Source organism: Nicotiana tabacum, chromosome 3 (assembly GCF_000715075.1).
Source record: "Nicotiana tabacum cultivar K326 chromosome 3, ASM71507v2, whole genome shotgun sequence".
Lineage (NCBI taxonomy): Eukaryota > Viridiplantae > Streptophyta > Magnoliopsida > Solanales > Solanaceae > Nicotiana > Nicotiana tabacum.
This window is the reverse complement of record NC_134082.1, coordinates 85,848,407-85,861,561: the sequence shown is the minus strand read 5'-3', so window position 1 is coordinate 85,861,561 and position 13,155 is coordinate 85,848,407. Positions and strand designations below refer to the sequence as shown.

Here is a 13,155-nt window from a genome sequence, read left to right as displayed (position 1 = left end):
GGAAATACTAATTCTAGACGAAAATAGTTAGTGTGACTAAACTACCCTTCATTAAATGTTGCACCATATTTGTAGTAGCACTTACTTCTCTTCTTAAATGTGAGGAGTAAATGACTTTCTAGGGATACGTACATAAGGGCAATTTTGGAAAAACAAATTGATTTTTTTCTAATTATATAAATGGACACTTATTTTAGGCCAAAATAAAATAATAAATTGGTCACTTATTATGGACCGAAAGAAATATAATATTATCGTGACGACTACAGTTAATATTCCAAACAGAAGTTTACGAACAACGAATTTGGAAGTGATACAAGTGATTGGCATAAATACAGCCCAAAAGGTATGTTCTGCAGGTGAACTTCGTAAACATAGTACGCTGCAAGTAGAAGACTACCCTTTTTCTTTTAACATTTTATTCGGAGGCGGATTTAGAGTTGTAAAACCGGGTTCAACTGAACCCAATATTTTCAACACAGAGCATAAATTTATGTATAAAAATTTACTAAAACTGTAATAAATAGTAGGTTTGAATATATAATTTAAAAATACAATAGGTTCATGGCAGAAAACCTTGATGGTTGAACCCATAAAGCATAAATCTTGCAGCCGTCTCTGATTTTATTCGAGTAAGTTGATCCCTAACGAGAATTTGTGATCCCTTGCTTTTTGCTAACACAGGCATACTTACCTCACACTTATCATCATGAAAGAAATGCTACAAATTTCACGTGTATGGCATCATCAATTGGTGAATATTGAAAATGAGGAGCAAATATGGTAGTAGTAAGGCTGTTAGAATCTTGCGAGCACTTATTATTTGGGCGACAAACTATTATGATTCCAGCACCCGATTCCTAGTTTTTCCACTTTTACCTGGTAAATACAGCAAGTAGCATCAACCGGAAAACATATTGGCGAAAGCAAGAATTTCTCTACATCTTTTTGATGTCAATGCACATTGACATAAGATGATCGAGTTTGTTGTCAAGTGCAAAACAGACAACCTAAACAGCATTGCAGCCTCATTAAAATTGATAGCCAACTTTATTGAAATTTCCAAATGGTACATCATTTAGTGCTAGAACCATAAACACGGTCAAGAAAAGAAAGCAACATCTGAGTCTGACTAATTTAATAACACTCTTCCAACATACACTCAGAGAACACAACATTATTCACTTCACGAAAGTCTCATTGTAAAATCAATTTTGTTTCAAGATGCATATTGGAAAATGACGAAAGCACATAACATTGCAGAACATCATCAGGTGCATTATTGGCAGCAGCAGCATTTTGCCATGACTAGAGACCCTGGTAGAAAGGGAATTCCAGTAGTTAAGAATCATACACAATATTCTCCCTGAAGCTGAGAAAAGGAATTTCTAAGCTTATGAAGCAGCAAGCAGATAATCTGACCAAATAAAACAGAAAAATCTTAGAACTAAACAAAAGGTATTTTTCCACCTAACTGGGGATTGAGGCACAGTGCACTGTGCACATTACACTGTCCTCTCATAACAAGTTACATTTGAGCGGTCATTGACTAATAACTTTTGAGTGTATCAACTTTACTATTCTCTAATTAGTTCAGATAAAGCTATTTCCTACTTGGAAAGCACCTCTTAGCAGACATAAGATATGAATTTCTAGACACAATTTTCGAACTTTAGGACACGATATCTTGAGTTTGAACATTGAGGTTTAAACTTCAGGACCCCGTGTCCTGAAATTTGGGTGAATTGGTTAATCTTTAAATACATTATAAACTGCAGATATTTTTTAAACATGCTCGAAAGTGGCAACCTGGTGTCATTTCCACCACGAAATATGGTGGACCATTAAGGGGTATAGACTTGCAAGCCGTGAACCCACGGCCACACACACACCTTGTTGTATATTGTAAGTTTGTAACCGAGCTGGTATAAAGTGGCTTGGACAGTTGAACATGCAACCTGCAACACAACTTTTGGCCTTTCAGCCCTTTCTGTAGACTGGCTTGCAACAACACACTATTTGGTCTTTCAGCGCTTTGTTTAGACTGGCTTGAGAATAAATTTAGCGTTAGTTAAGTTCTCATCCCAACAACAAATAGAAGTCACAAAACCCATCCAAGGCCACCATCCTAAATCAACTGGAAGCCTGCAATCTTCCCAATAAGTTTCAGAAGCAGACCAGCAGCGCATTGTTTAACAGCATAGTTGCACCAATTTCCCATTTTAACCTTAAAAGCATTTGATCTGTTTTGCACTTATTCATTACCTTGTTCTACTGTCAAGTCAAAAGTTTGTCTCAGTTCAACAAACATGCACGAAGAGGGTAATAACAATGTAGAAAGGGATTAGAGAAGGCACAACCTCCCTATGTTTTCTCTAGAAAGTTGAGAAATTCAAGTAGTAGGTCTAAATTTTCATATATTCATTTTGCACCAACAAGCTGATACATTTGAGCAGTCCTACTTCAGGGAGTTCACTAATACACTTCTGTTGTAAGAGCATCTAAAGGTATTTTCCTTCCTAACTCAATAAAGTGTTCTGGAATTGTGTACCACATCCTTCTTATATTACCTGTACCTGTCAGTTATCCCTCCTGACCAGCACTAACAGCCTCCCTTCAGTGAAGGGGGTAACACCCCCTTGGTGTAAAAATGCAAAGAAATATATCGCATAGCTATGTCTTAATGTAGGCCCATCCTTTCTTCTCTCTTTTCTCTCTCTTCGATAACGGTAACATCTTCATCCTCTCCGGCAAATCCACCGGCAAACCACAGCGCCGCCGGCACTCGTCCAGGTAAGTACTCGTCTCCTTTCTCTCTCCCCGCGTCCCTCTCTTTCTCTCTCCTTTCTTTCTCCTTTCTCTCTCCCCGCGTCCCTCTCTTTCTTCCTCTTTCTTTTAACCGTAGCAGCAGCTAGGCCGGCGACCGGCGACCCACCGTCGCCGTCTCATCTTCCTTCTGCTTTTCCGACTCAACCAGACCACCCTCCTCTAGGTTTCCCTTTCATCAAACCTTTCCTCGCCGTACCATTGTTTCTCGGACCGGCACTGTTTTCCGGCGACCGTTCCGGTGACAGTCCCCTCCTTTTCTTGGTCCCGTGGTGTGTTGTGTGTGTTTCAGGTAGCACTTTTGGTGGCTGTTTGGTGACGGGTGGGAGGTGCACGGGCAAAGCAGAGCAGGCCATTTGGCAGTCACAACGGGTTGGACGTCGGGTTCCAAAGCACCCGGGTTATATTCGCGGGAATTGTTGCGTCTGCCCAGGCAAGCGTGAGGCATACGGGCGAGTAGAACGGAGCATCACCGGGCGCATCAAGTCATATTTCCAAGTTCTTTCCATCGAGAGTTGGTACCTCCCGTTTTCTTGTCTCTTTCTCTATGTTAGTTAATTTGTGGTTATTTAGTTAGCATCACTTTAAGCATATTATTAGAATACTTGTAGTTGCAACCGGTTATTTTCTAGTTTGGGTCTGTGTTAGTGTTTTTCGGAGTTTGTCGTAAGTATAGTGGTTGTGGTGTGGGATGGTAGAGTAAGGTCATGTCCTCGAGGGGTACCGGGGGTGAGTAGGGGGTGGGGAGGGGGTCAGGGGTTGGGACGAGAGGAAAGGAGGGTAAGGGGAAAGAGGAGCTTGTAGATTGAGGATCGGGTCGTGGAACATAGGCACGCTGACGGGTAAGTCTATTGAGTTGGCAAAGATTCTCCGGAAGAGAAAGGTTAATATAGCTTGTGTCCAGGAGATTAGGTGGGCAGGGACGAAGGCGAGGAATGCGGATGGGTATAAGTTGTGGTACTCTGGAGTCGTGAGGGGTAAGAATGGAGTGGGTATCTTGGTGGATAGGGATCTTAGAGAGTCTGTGGTTGAGGTTAGGTGAGTGAATGATAGGCTGATGTTTATTAAGTTGGTGATCGGTGAGTGCACCCTCAATGTCGTTAGCGCTTGCGCGCCGCAAGCGGGCTTGGATGAGGAGGTTAAGAGGCGCTTTTGGGAGGGCTTGGACAAGATTGTGCGTAGTATTCCACCTACTGAAAGGTTATTTATTGGAGGGGATTTTAATGGCCATATTAGGGCGGCTGCTGGTAGTTATGGCGAGGTGCATGGTGGCTTTGGCTTTGGGGATAGGAACGGAGGAAGTACATCGCTGTTAGACTTCGCTAAGGCTTTCGAGCTGGTGATTGCGAACTCGACTTTTCCGAAGAGGGGGGGAACATCTGGTCACTTTCCGGAGTTCGGCGGTGAAGACTCAAATCGATTACCTTCTCCTCAGAAGGTGTGATAGAAGGTTGTGCAAGGATTGCAAGGTTATCCCGGGAGAGACCCTCGCGACTCAGCATAGGCTCTTAGTGATGGACATCGGCATTATGATGAAGAGGAAGAAGAGGTATGCTCGTGGCCGACCGAGGATTAGATGGGGAGCTTTAACCAAGGATAAAGCCCGGGAGTTGGAGGGGAGGTTATCCGCTATGGGAGCTTGGAGGAGTAGTGGAGACGCGAGCACTATGTGGTCGACGACGGCGAACTATGTGAGGGAGGCGGCGAGAGAGGTGCTAGGTGTATCGAAGGGTTTTTTTGGCAGGCACCAAGGAGACTGGTGGTGGAATGACACAGTCCAAGGTAAAGTGGAGGCGAAGAAGGTAGCATACGCGAAGTTAGCAGGGAGCACAAGCGAGGAGGAGAGGAGTGCGAATAGAGAGAGGTACAAAGTGGCTAGGAAGAAGGCAAAGTTGGCGGTCACGGAGGCTTAGAATGCAGCGTTTAGCCGTCTATACGAGGAATTAGGGGAGAAAGGCGAGGAAAGGAAGTTGTTTCGGCTGGCTAAAGCGAGAAAGAGGAAGGCCCGGGATCTGGACCAAGTAAGGTTCATCAAAGACAAGGATGGTAAAGTATTGATGGGAGAGTCCCAGATTAAGCAGAGATGGCAGACGTACTTTTACGGTCTTCTGAATGAGGAGGGGGACCGGGATATATAGCACTAGGGGACTTGGGGCATTCGAAGAGTCCCCGAGATTTTAGGTATTGCAGGCGCATTAAGGTGGAGGAGGTCGTGGGGGCGTTGCGTAAGATGAGTAGGGGTAGAGCGACCGGGCCAGATGAAATTTCAGTTGAGTTTTGGAAGTGTGTGGGTAGAGCAGGATTGGAATGGCTGACTGGGTTGTTCAATGTAATTTTTAGGATGAAGAGGATGCCGGAGGAATGGAGGTCAAGTATAGTGGTACCGTTGTACAAGAACAAAGGTGATATCCAGTGTTGTAACAATTATAGGGGTATCAAGTTACTTAGCCATACCATGAAAGTCTGGGAGAGGGTGGTGGAGGTGAGGGTGAGGAAGACGGCGTTTATATCCGACAATCACTTTGGGTTCATGCCGGGCCGCTCCACTACGGAAGCTATCCACCTTATTAGGAGGTTGGTGGAACAGTACAGGGATAAGAACAAGGATTTGCACATGGTGTTTATTGACTTGGAGAAAACGTATGATAAGGTTCCTAGGGAGGTGCTCTGGAGATGTCTTGAGGCGAAGGGCATGCCGATAACCTACATACGAGCGATCAAGGACATGTATGATGGAGCTAAGACTAAGGTTAGGACGGTGGGAGGCGACTTGGAGCATTTCCCGGTTGTTATGGGATTACACCAAGGCTCAGCGCTTAGCCCGTTCTTATTTGCCTTGGTGATGGATGCTTTGACACACCATATTCAGGGGAGGTACCATGGTGTATGTTATTTGCTGGCAACATAGTTCTAATTGACGAGACGAGGGCCGGTGTTAATGAGAGATTGGAGGTTTGGAGACAGACTCTCGAGTCTAAGGGTTTCAAATTGAGCAGGTCTAAGACAAGTACCTGGAATGCAAGTTTAGCGCTGAGTCGAAGAATGTAGGCGGGGACGTGAGGCTTGGGCCACAGGTCATCCCCAAGAGAGATAGCTTCAAGTACCTTGGATCGATGATTCAGGGGGACGGAGAGATCGACGAGGACGTCACTCACCGCATAGGGGCAGGCTGGATGAAATGGAGGCTTGCATCTGGAGTCTTGTGTGACAAGAAAGTGCCACCGATACTCAAAGGTAAGTATTATAGAGCTGTAGTTAGACCGGCCATGTTGTATGGGGCAGAGTGTTGGCCGGTTAAGAACTCCCATATCCAGAGGATAAAAGTAGCAGAGATGCGGATGCTGAGGTGGATGTGCGGGCACACTAGGATAGACAAGATTAGGAATGAAGATATTCGGAAGAAGGTGGGCGTCGCCCCTGTGGATGACAAGATGCGGGAAGCGAGGCTTAGATGGTTCGGGCACGTGCAGAGGAGAAGCCTCGATGCACCGGTGAGGAGGTGTGAGCGGTTGGCCGTGGTGGGTACGAGAAGAGGTAGAGGGAGACCTAAGAAGTATTGGGGAGAGGTGATCAGGCAGGACATGGCACGACTGCACAGTTCCGAGGACATGACCCTTGATAGGAAGGCCTGAAGGTCAAGCATTAGGGTTGTAGGATAGGGGTAGTAAAGCTTTCCTTACTTCATTCCAGGGGTGAGGCGAGGTTGGATTAGGGTTGGTCTTAGATGGTTTGCAGTTTATGTTGGACCCACACTATTTTTGTTGTTTGTCTTAGCCCCGGGCCTTAGATTATGGTTATTGTTATTGCATGTCATTCATCTTTCGGTTTTTATGTGTATGTTACTATTACGGTTTCTATTGGAGTTACTAATGAATTCTCTCCTCTTGTTTTTTTTTTTACTTTATTTTCGTCTTTCTGAGCCGAGGGTCTATCGGAAACAGCCTCTCGGCCTTTATCGGGGCAAGGGTAAGGTCTGCGTACACATTACCCTCCCCAGACCCCACTATGTGGGATTTTACTGGGTAGTTGTTCATGTCTTAATGTAACAGTATGAATTAAGTGACCGAGCAAAGTTCCCTGGATCCACGTGTTCCTAGCTAGACCTAAATCACCCCAGGAAGCCTCCTCGAATTCATGACTATAATTAGGGCTGTCCATTATTACATTTCTATACCCTAAAGGAATGCCCACTAGAGAGGATCACAATTTATTTGCATACTCGAACAAGTAGAATTTTTTTGGTGTGCAACTTCTGCAATTGTAGCATCCATAGGCTTCCTCGTAGTCTAGGCATAAAAACAACACAGAAAAATCAATAGTTCTAATCACACACTATTACAATCCATTTTCTCATAATTACCTCCATTCCCACCGTTTAGCTGGCATGAGTTTAGTTGGGTTGTGCATTCCATCTTTCCTAGCACACATACAGCATCTGTTGCAAAACATAAAATTTAACGAATAGATAGAAAAGCATGTTCTTTTTCTAAATTACAGCATGCATAATGTAATGCGTTCCAACTGAAGCAAGCTGCCTTAAGAGGTGCATTGTTTCTCCAAATTATCTTCAGGTCCAGTCATTGCTAGAACTTGCATTTGTGCGTAATGTGTATAGATCCGACAGGAAGAGACAAGCCCTTTTTTCACCAAATCTCAAGGACTCGGTTAAGATAGCAGATCTTTAACCACCTTTAGCTCCTTAGTGGAGAGACCAAACTGTCAATATTCAAATTTTGACAGTTTCTTCTAAATATTAGCTCCCATACACATACATTTTGCATTGTGATATAGTGACAACAGCCCTTTTTCTCTTTTTGGCATGAATGATATAGCGACATCAGTCCATAATTAAAAAGAATGATATTAAAACATCAGTCGTAATGGCAAGTTAAATAAATAAAGGAACTCCTCTTTAAGGGGAATATGACCAACCAAAATCACAACATAATTTTAATATCCTGCCATTTCCCACTTTAAAGCATATCCTGGCAGAGAATTCATACATAATTTCCTGAAGACATACGACTTTGACATGAATCAAAGTCTTCTAAAACTCCGTTTGATCTATAGGATATATCTTCGCAACCATATATAAACCAGGCTTCTGCAACGTATTTCAAGTCTCTTACCCAGGAACTCCTCCTTTCTATCCTTTGATAACCTCCTCCCACTTCACCAAATGAAAGTTCTTCTCCCTTACCTTCACATAGAAAGTACATCCTAATTTCATCCAGCTTATTCTCAACTGCAGCTGGTATTTAAAAAAGAAACATTAGAAAGGTAGGTATGCTATCAAGTATAATGTTACTAAAGGCTAGTGTGCCTCCCATATACAAATATTGTCTTTTTTTATAGAGAAAATTCTTTCCTCAAACTTCTCTATTACACCATTCCAAGAGGAGATGCATTTATCATTTATGTCTAACCCCCAGAAGCAAGCCTACAGATGCAGTAGAAGATTCACCAATTCTACGACCAAGAATCCTTGCTGATGATTGTACGTTCTGAACTTCAATGACCAGCTATAAGAAAATTTTGATAAATTAATATGCAACACAAACACAGCCTCGGAAAACAACTTAATGAGTATGAGAATCATCAGTCAAGCGATGTGCTGTCAGCAATAAAAGAATGATTGAAAAGCTGTCTTGATCACTATCTATGCCCAAACTCTTAAACCATTGGCTTATCTCCTCCCAAAAGTAAATTCAGCATCTTGCTGAGGTCCTCGATCACCAAAATATATAGGAAGTGTGACAAAAGTTCCCCTAGCCTCCATTCCCTTAAGCGACGGAAGAATATAATTGGGTCAATTATTAAAAATTGAGAATTTAAATGTGGTAATGCCAAAACTTATGTCTTCCAGAAGAAAATACTTACTTGGATAAAAGCTTTTTCAAAATCCAGTTTAAGGAGGAGCCAACTTTGCCATGTTCCATCCTTTCCAAGCATTTGTTGACAACTGAAACAGCATCACTGATTTGGCTCCCTTTAACAAAAAGCCATCCAGGTGTCAAACACCAATTTGCTAATAACACTCTTCGGTCCGTAATTAGCGCTTTCGAATGATTTTATATATGCTTCTCTCAACTTATCGAAAACTATATACTGCTCTCAGGGTTAGTAGGTCTGAAGTCTCTTGATTGTTCTATACCACTTTTTTTGGTGTCAAAGCAATAAAGCAAGTTGAAACTCCTTTAAAGGTCTCAAACAGAGCACAAATGAAATTGACTGAGCGCATAAAGCGCATCCTGTAATCATTTGTCAACATTCTTGAAAGATGGCTATGATGACACCATGAAGTCACCTTAATTAACTCCTTCACCAGTGTTTTGGATAGCGTGCGGCGACAAATAGCAATGAGGGCCCGCTTCACTGAGGCGCGCAGCGAAGCACTCGCCTTTTTGATGTGAAGCGACAATTTATACAAAAACATAAAATATTATATACATATAACTAAAAATTCAATAACAATAATATATTAATAAATTTATCATTCAAAAATTAAAGACTCAATAGATAGTCATAGACTCATAGTAGACTATAAGTCAATAGTTGAAAAAAAGGCAAACAAAACAGGGCCTGGAAAAAACAGAGTGTTTGTTAAGAGAAGCAGCAGCCTCTGTTATTTTGCCATAACAGGGCCTCGAAACAGCCTCTGTTATTTTGCCAAAACAGAGCCAAAAAAAATTAAGAGAAGAAGAAAGAGGAAGGAAGGAGCCTCTGTATTTTGCTCGAAAAATAGAGCACAAAAACAGACCTCTGTTTCTGTTCTTTTCGACAAAAAACAGAGGACAAAAAATAGAAAGAAGAAGAGAAGAAGAAGGAGAAAGAAGAAAGAAGAAAGAAGAAGAAGAATAAGAAAGAAAGGATACTCAGAGAAGCATACCTGGTCTTTCAATGGCAGAAACTTGATGAAGAAGAAGATGGCACTTGGCAGAAACCTCAAGCTTTCAGATGAAGAAGACGATGGCACAGTAAATGCAAGCCCTAATCGGCTAATCGCGAGTTCAGATGAAGCTCTGTTGTTTTGTTCGAAGTTGAAGAAGCTCTGTTGTCAAGCCCTAATCGCAACCCTTTTTGTTTAATCTTTGCCCTTTTTCTTTTTTTTTTTAAAAAGCAACGCAAAACTCGCTTCTCGCGACACTGTCGCCTCTCGCCACACAGGCAAAGGCGAGCGCTATTTTGAAACGCAACGCAACAGAGGGTCTGTAGCGACACTGCCTCGCATCGCATCGCCTCACGCTATTAGCGCTAGGCGAGCGCTATTTATAACACTGTCCTTCACAGCCCTTAACAATTTTAGCTACCTCCTCCCCACTATTTGCAGCATATACCTTTCTTCCTCAATAAGGATATGCAGATTCTCATACTTAAAAGAGGGCCTCAGAGTCTCCAGTACAGGTTTTGGAACAAATCAATATGACCTTTTTCAATTTCTTCTAGATCCTTCCTTACTTCTGTTTTAGCTAGTCGATGTTACTGCATTTCTGTTAGCATTTGTCATCTTTTGAAAAATTGTGTTGTCGCCACCTATTTTGCTACATAGGAAAATAAAGTTCCACATGAAATTGCTTCTGCTCTAGTAACTTTCTAGAAATTCTTTGAGCAATTATTTTTTCTGTGGAAGCCCTTCATCTGCTAGGACTCTTTAAGATCTGGTTGAAACTTTTATTTTTCTACATACTGTTAAGCTTGCTCCACGCTGCAAAAAATATTCAAATTCAATTCTCTTAATCTCTTCTTCTGGAGTTTTTACCTTTTGAGCCATATGAGACTTGGTTTTCCTTTCACTTCAAAAACATGGCTCCTGCTTCTTACCATGTTTGTGAAGACATCTACTTCAACTACATGTTTCCAAAGTTAAAGTAACTGGCCTTAATTTCCCTCTTTCCGCACTGCAGAAATTTTAAACAAGACGGTTTTCTCTGGTTTTGAATCAAATTTTTTTTATGCATGATGGATTGCTTGATAATTCTAAAAGCATCGTCTCATAACCATTCAGTAGAGAACAGGAATCCATCAATTCTATATGCTACCAACCCTTAACTCATTTTATTGGAGTTTTTCGTCATATAAGATAGATCTTAAATGACCTTTCTTGTATTGTTTGCAAACTTGGAAATTCTAGCGTTATTCTTCTTTCCTTTGAAAATTTGGTCAACTAAAAACTTCCCTTGTGAACCATGGGAATTCCCAAAGTTCTCTCACTGCTAGAATTTCAGACACAATCTTATCATACCTCAGACTTGGAGCATACAGCCAGTGAAAACCCAGCAGAGATTTGTGATAGGTCTAGAACTGGTAATGAATAATCACCAGTTACGGAGTCTTTGCCAACCCGCCACCTACAGTTAATCAAAATAGTAATGTGAAAGAGTGAAACCCATGAAGCACGATATATCTAGGGTGCGATTTAAGCTTGCACTATTCATCCCAATGGTAGAGTTTGACTGCAAAACTACCTTAGGATAACAAGAAAAATTCCAAGTTGTCCCAACCTCACTAGCCAAATCATACGACCTGCACACCATTAATACCTACATTTGGTTTGATGAGCCAGATATCTTAGGTAGGCTGGAGGGTCGGAGTGGGGACCTAGTCGTGGATTTCAACATGAAAGGATGATGAAATAAAGATAACCCCTGAAAGCAATGTAATATATCGAAGATTCGGGGTAACTTTTGCTATCTCTATTGGTCAACAAACTTCCATTTTTCACTGCTAAATCAAAACAGATTCCTTAAATTGGCGAAATCTCACTTCATCCTTCAGTGAAGGATGTAACTAGAACCTAGGTATTTTGACCTATCAGAATACCAACCAATATCAGGTATCTGTCTCCACTCCTTAATATTATTAATAGTCGCTCTAACAAGAAGTTCTAACTTCACGAAATATATATATGGACTAAACATCAATGCATAGTCATCCTATTGCACGTTTGGAACGGCAACAATCTTTTTTTCCCAAGAATTTTCAGCAAAAGTTATTTTCCTTTACAACTATCCCAATTCTTATTTCATATTACTTGCTTCAATCACTGCCTATGCATCGCTATCCATCTTTAATATTAGAAATGTCACCAAAACATTATTCTTATGCTTTATTCTACAGTTTGTAGGATTACCAATATAAATAGATGAGGATCCAGGATTTGAAGTTTTGAAGTTTATGTGTGCATGCAACCACATCAAGTTAATTTACAATAGTAACTGGATTCAGAATCAAATATTTATGAATATATAGTGGATTCTTAATACATATACAGGGCCTGGCAGAAGCTACTGTATTCATGTGAACCCACAAATTACAAGCTCGATCCAGCCAAACACTGATTTTTTCCAGCAAAGTTACTTTCACGAAAAATATTTTACCTAACAGGAAAAACAGATAGAAGCCTCAAAACTGATAAATCAAATATGGACTTTTTTAGCTAAACAAAATTGAGACTGAAAAAGAAAAGAAAAAAAGGATACCTTATACCTTCATTTCTGGTAACCACCACCAATAGCATTATAATCTTCCTCAACCTTAGCAGTCAAATACGGCTTCGGGAAATCATTAACATCAAAGGTCTTCTCCTTCATCATCTTCTCCACGTCAGCTTTTTTTAGAACAGTGCGCTTTATAGGAGGACGATTACGCCGCTGATCACGAGAAAAGTACTTGATATCATAAACGGTTTCGGGATTTGACGTAGGGACGATTGCCTTAGCTTGTGCGGTGGCAGGGGAGAAAATTCTGTACTCCGTAGCTAATGGTACGGCGGATTTATATTCCGGACTTGATTGTGGTCCTGTGATCTCCCATGGTTTCTTTAGGTAGCGTTTTAGTGTTTGGATCAATGATTTGCTCGCGGAGGCCATTATTAGAAGTTTTGTGGTGCGTTTGGAACTGTGAAAATCGCTTGGATAATCGCAGAAATTGTTCGAATACAACGCTGGAAGTTGCGATTGTGTTGGTTTAGAATAGGTGTGCAATTCTAGAAATGGAAGTTCTTCTAGAATGCTCTTCGCTTTTTTTTCCTTCTTTTTTTCTTCTTTTTTCTTTTTTTTGGTCAATTCTTTTTTTCTTCTTAACTAGTGCGCGATGCACAAATAATTTAAAGTAATATTAATATTATAAAATTATGATCTAATATATTTTGATACACTTATCAAAGGATACAAAGCATGATAGTAATCAAATTCCTTTTTTATTCTTTATTCAACTAGTAAGTACTTAGTACTATACATTTATTAATGTGATTTTTTATTAATTTGTCAATTGGTTTAATATTTTGATATTACTTCTCTTCTATTAGAACATATGTATATATTTTTTATT

At 41.0% G+C, this 13,155-nt stretch overlaps 1 protein-coding gene and 1 long non-coding RNA gene across 4 annotated transcripts; both read right to left on the bottom strand.

Moving 5' to 3' along the window:
* Positions 1-1,031: 1,031 nt before the first annotated feature.
* LOC107803987 (uncharacterized) lies at positions 1,032-11,174 on the bottom strand. Of its 3 annotated transcripts, XR_001652135.2 has the most exons (5): positions 9,716-11,174; positions 8,707-8,815; positions 7,956-8,077; positions 7,187-7,261; positions 1,032-1,317 (listed from the first exon to the last, which is right to left on the bottom strand). It is a non-coding gene; the product is annotated as an uncharacterized LOC107803987 (long non-coding RNA). The 3 variants fall into 3 exon arrangements; XR_001652134.2 differs by lacking the exon at positions 7,956-8,077; XR_012707630.1 differs by lacking the exons at positions 1,032-1,317; positions 7,187-7,261 and having other exon boundaries at positions 7,672-8,077; positions 8,707-9,226.
* A 1,140-nt stretch (positions 11,175-12,314) lies between these two features.
* Positions 12,315-12,695, bottom strand: LOC142161613 (uncharacterized). Its single transcript, XM_075244503.1, has one exon. It carries the CDS (start codon positions 12,693-12,695, stop codon positions 12,315-12,317), a length of 381 nt encoding a protein of 126 aa, XP_075100604.1.
* Positions 12,696-13,155: the final 460 nt, after the last annotated feature.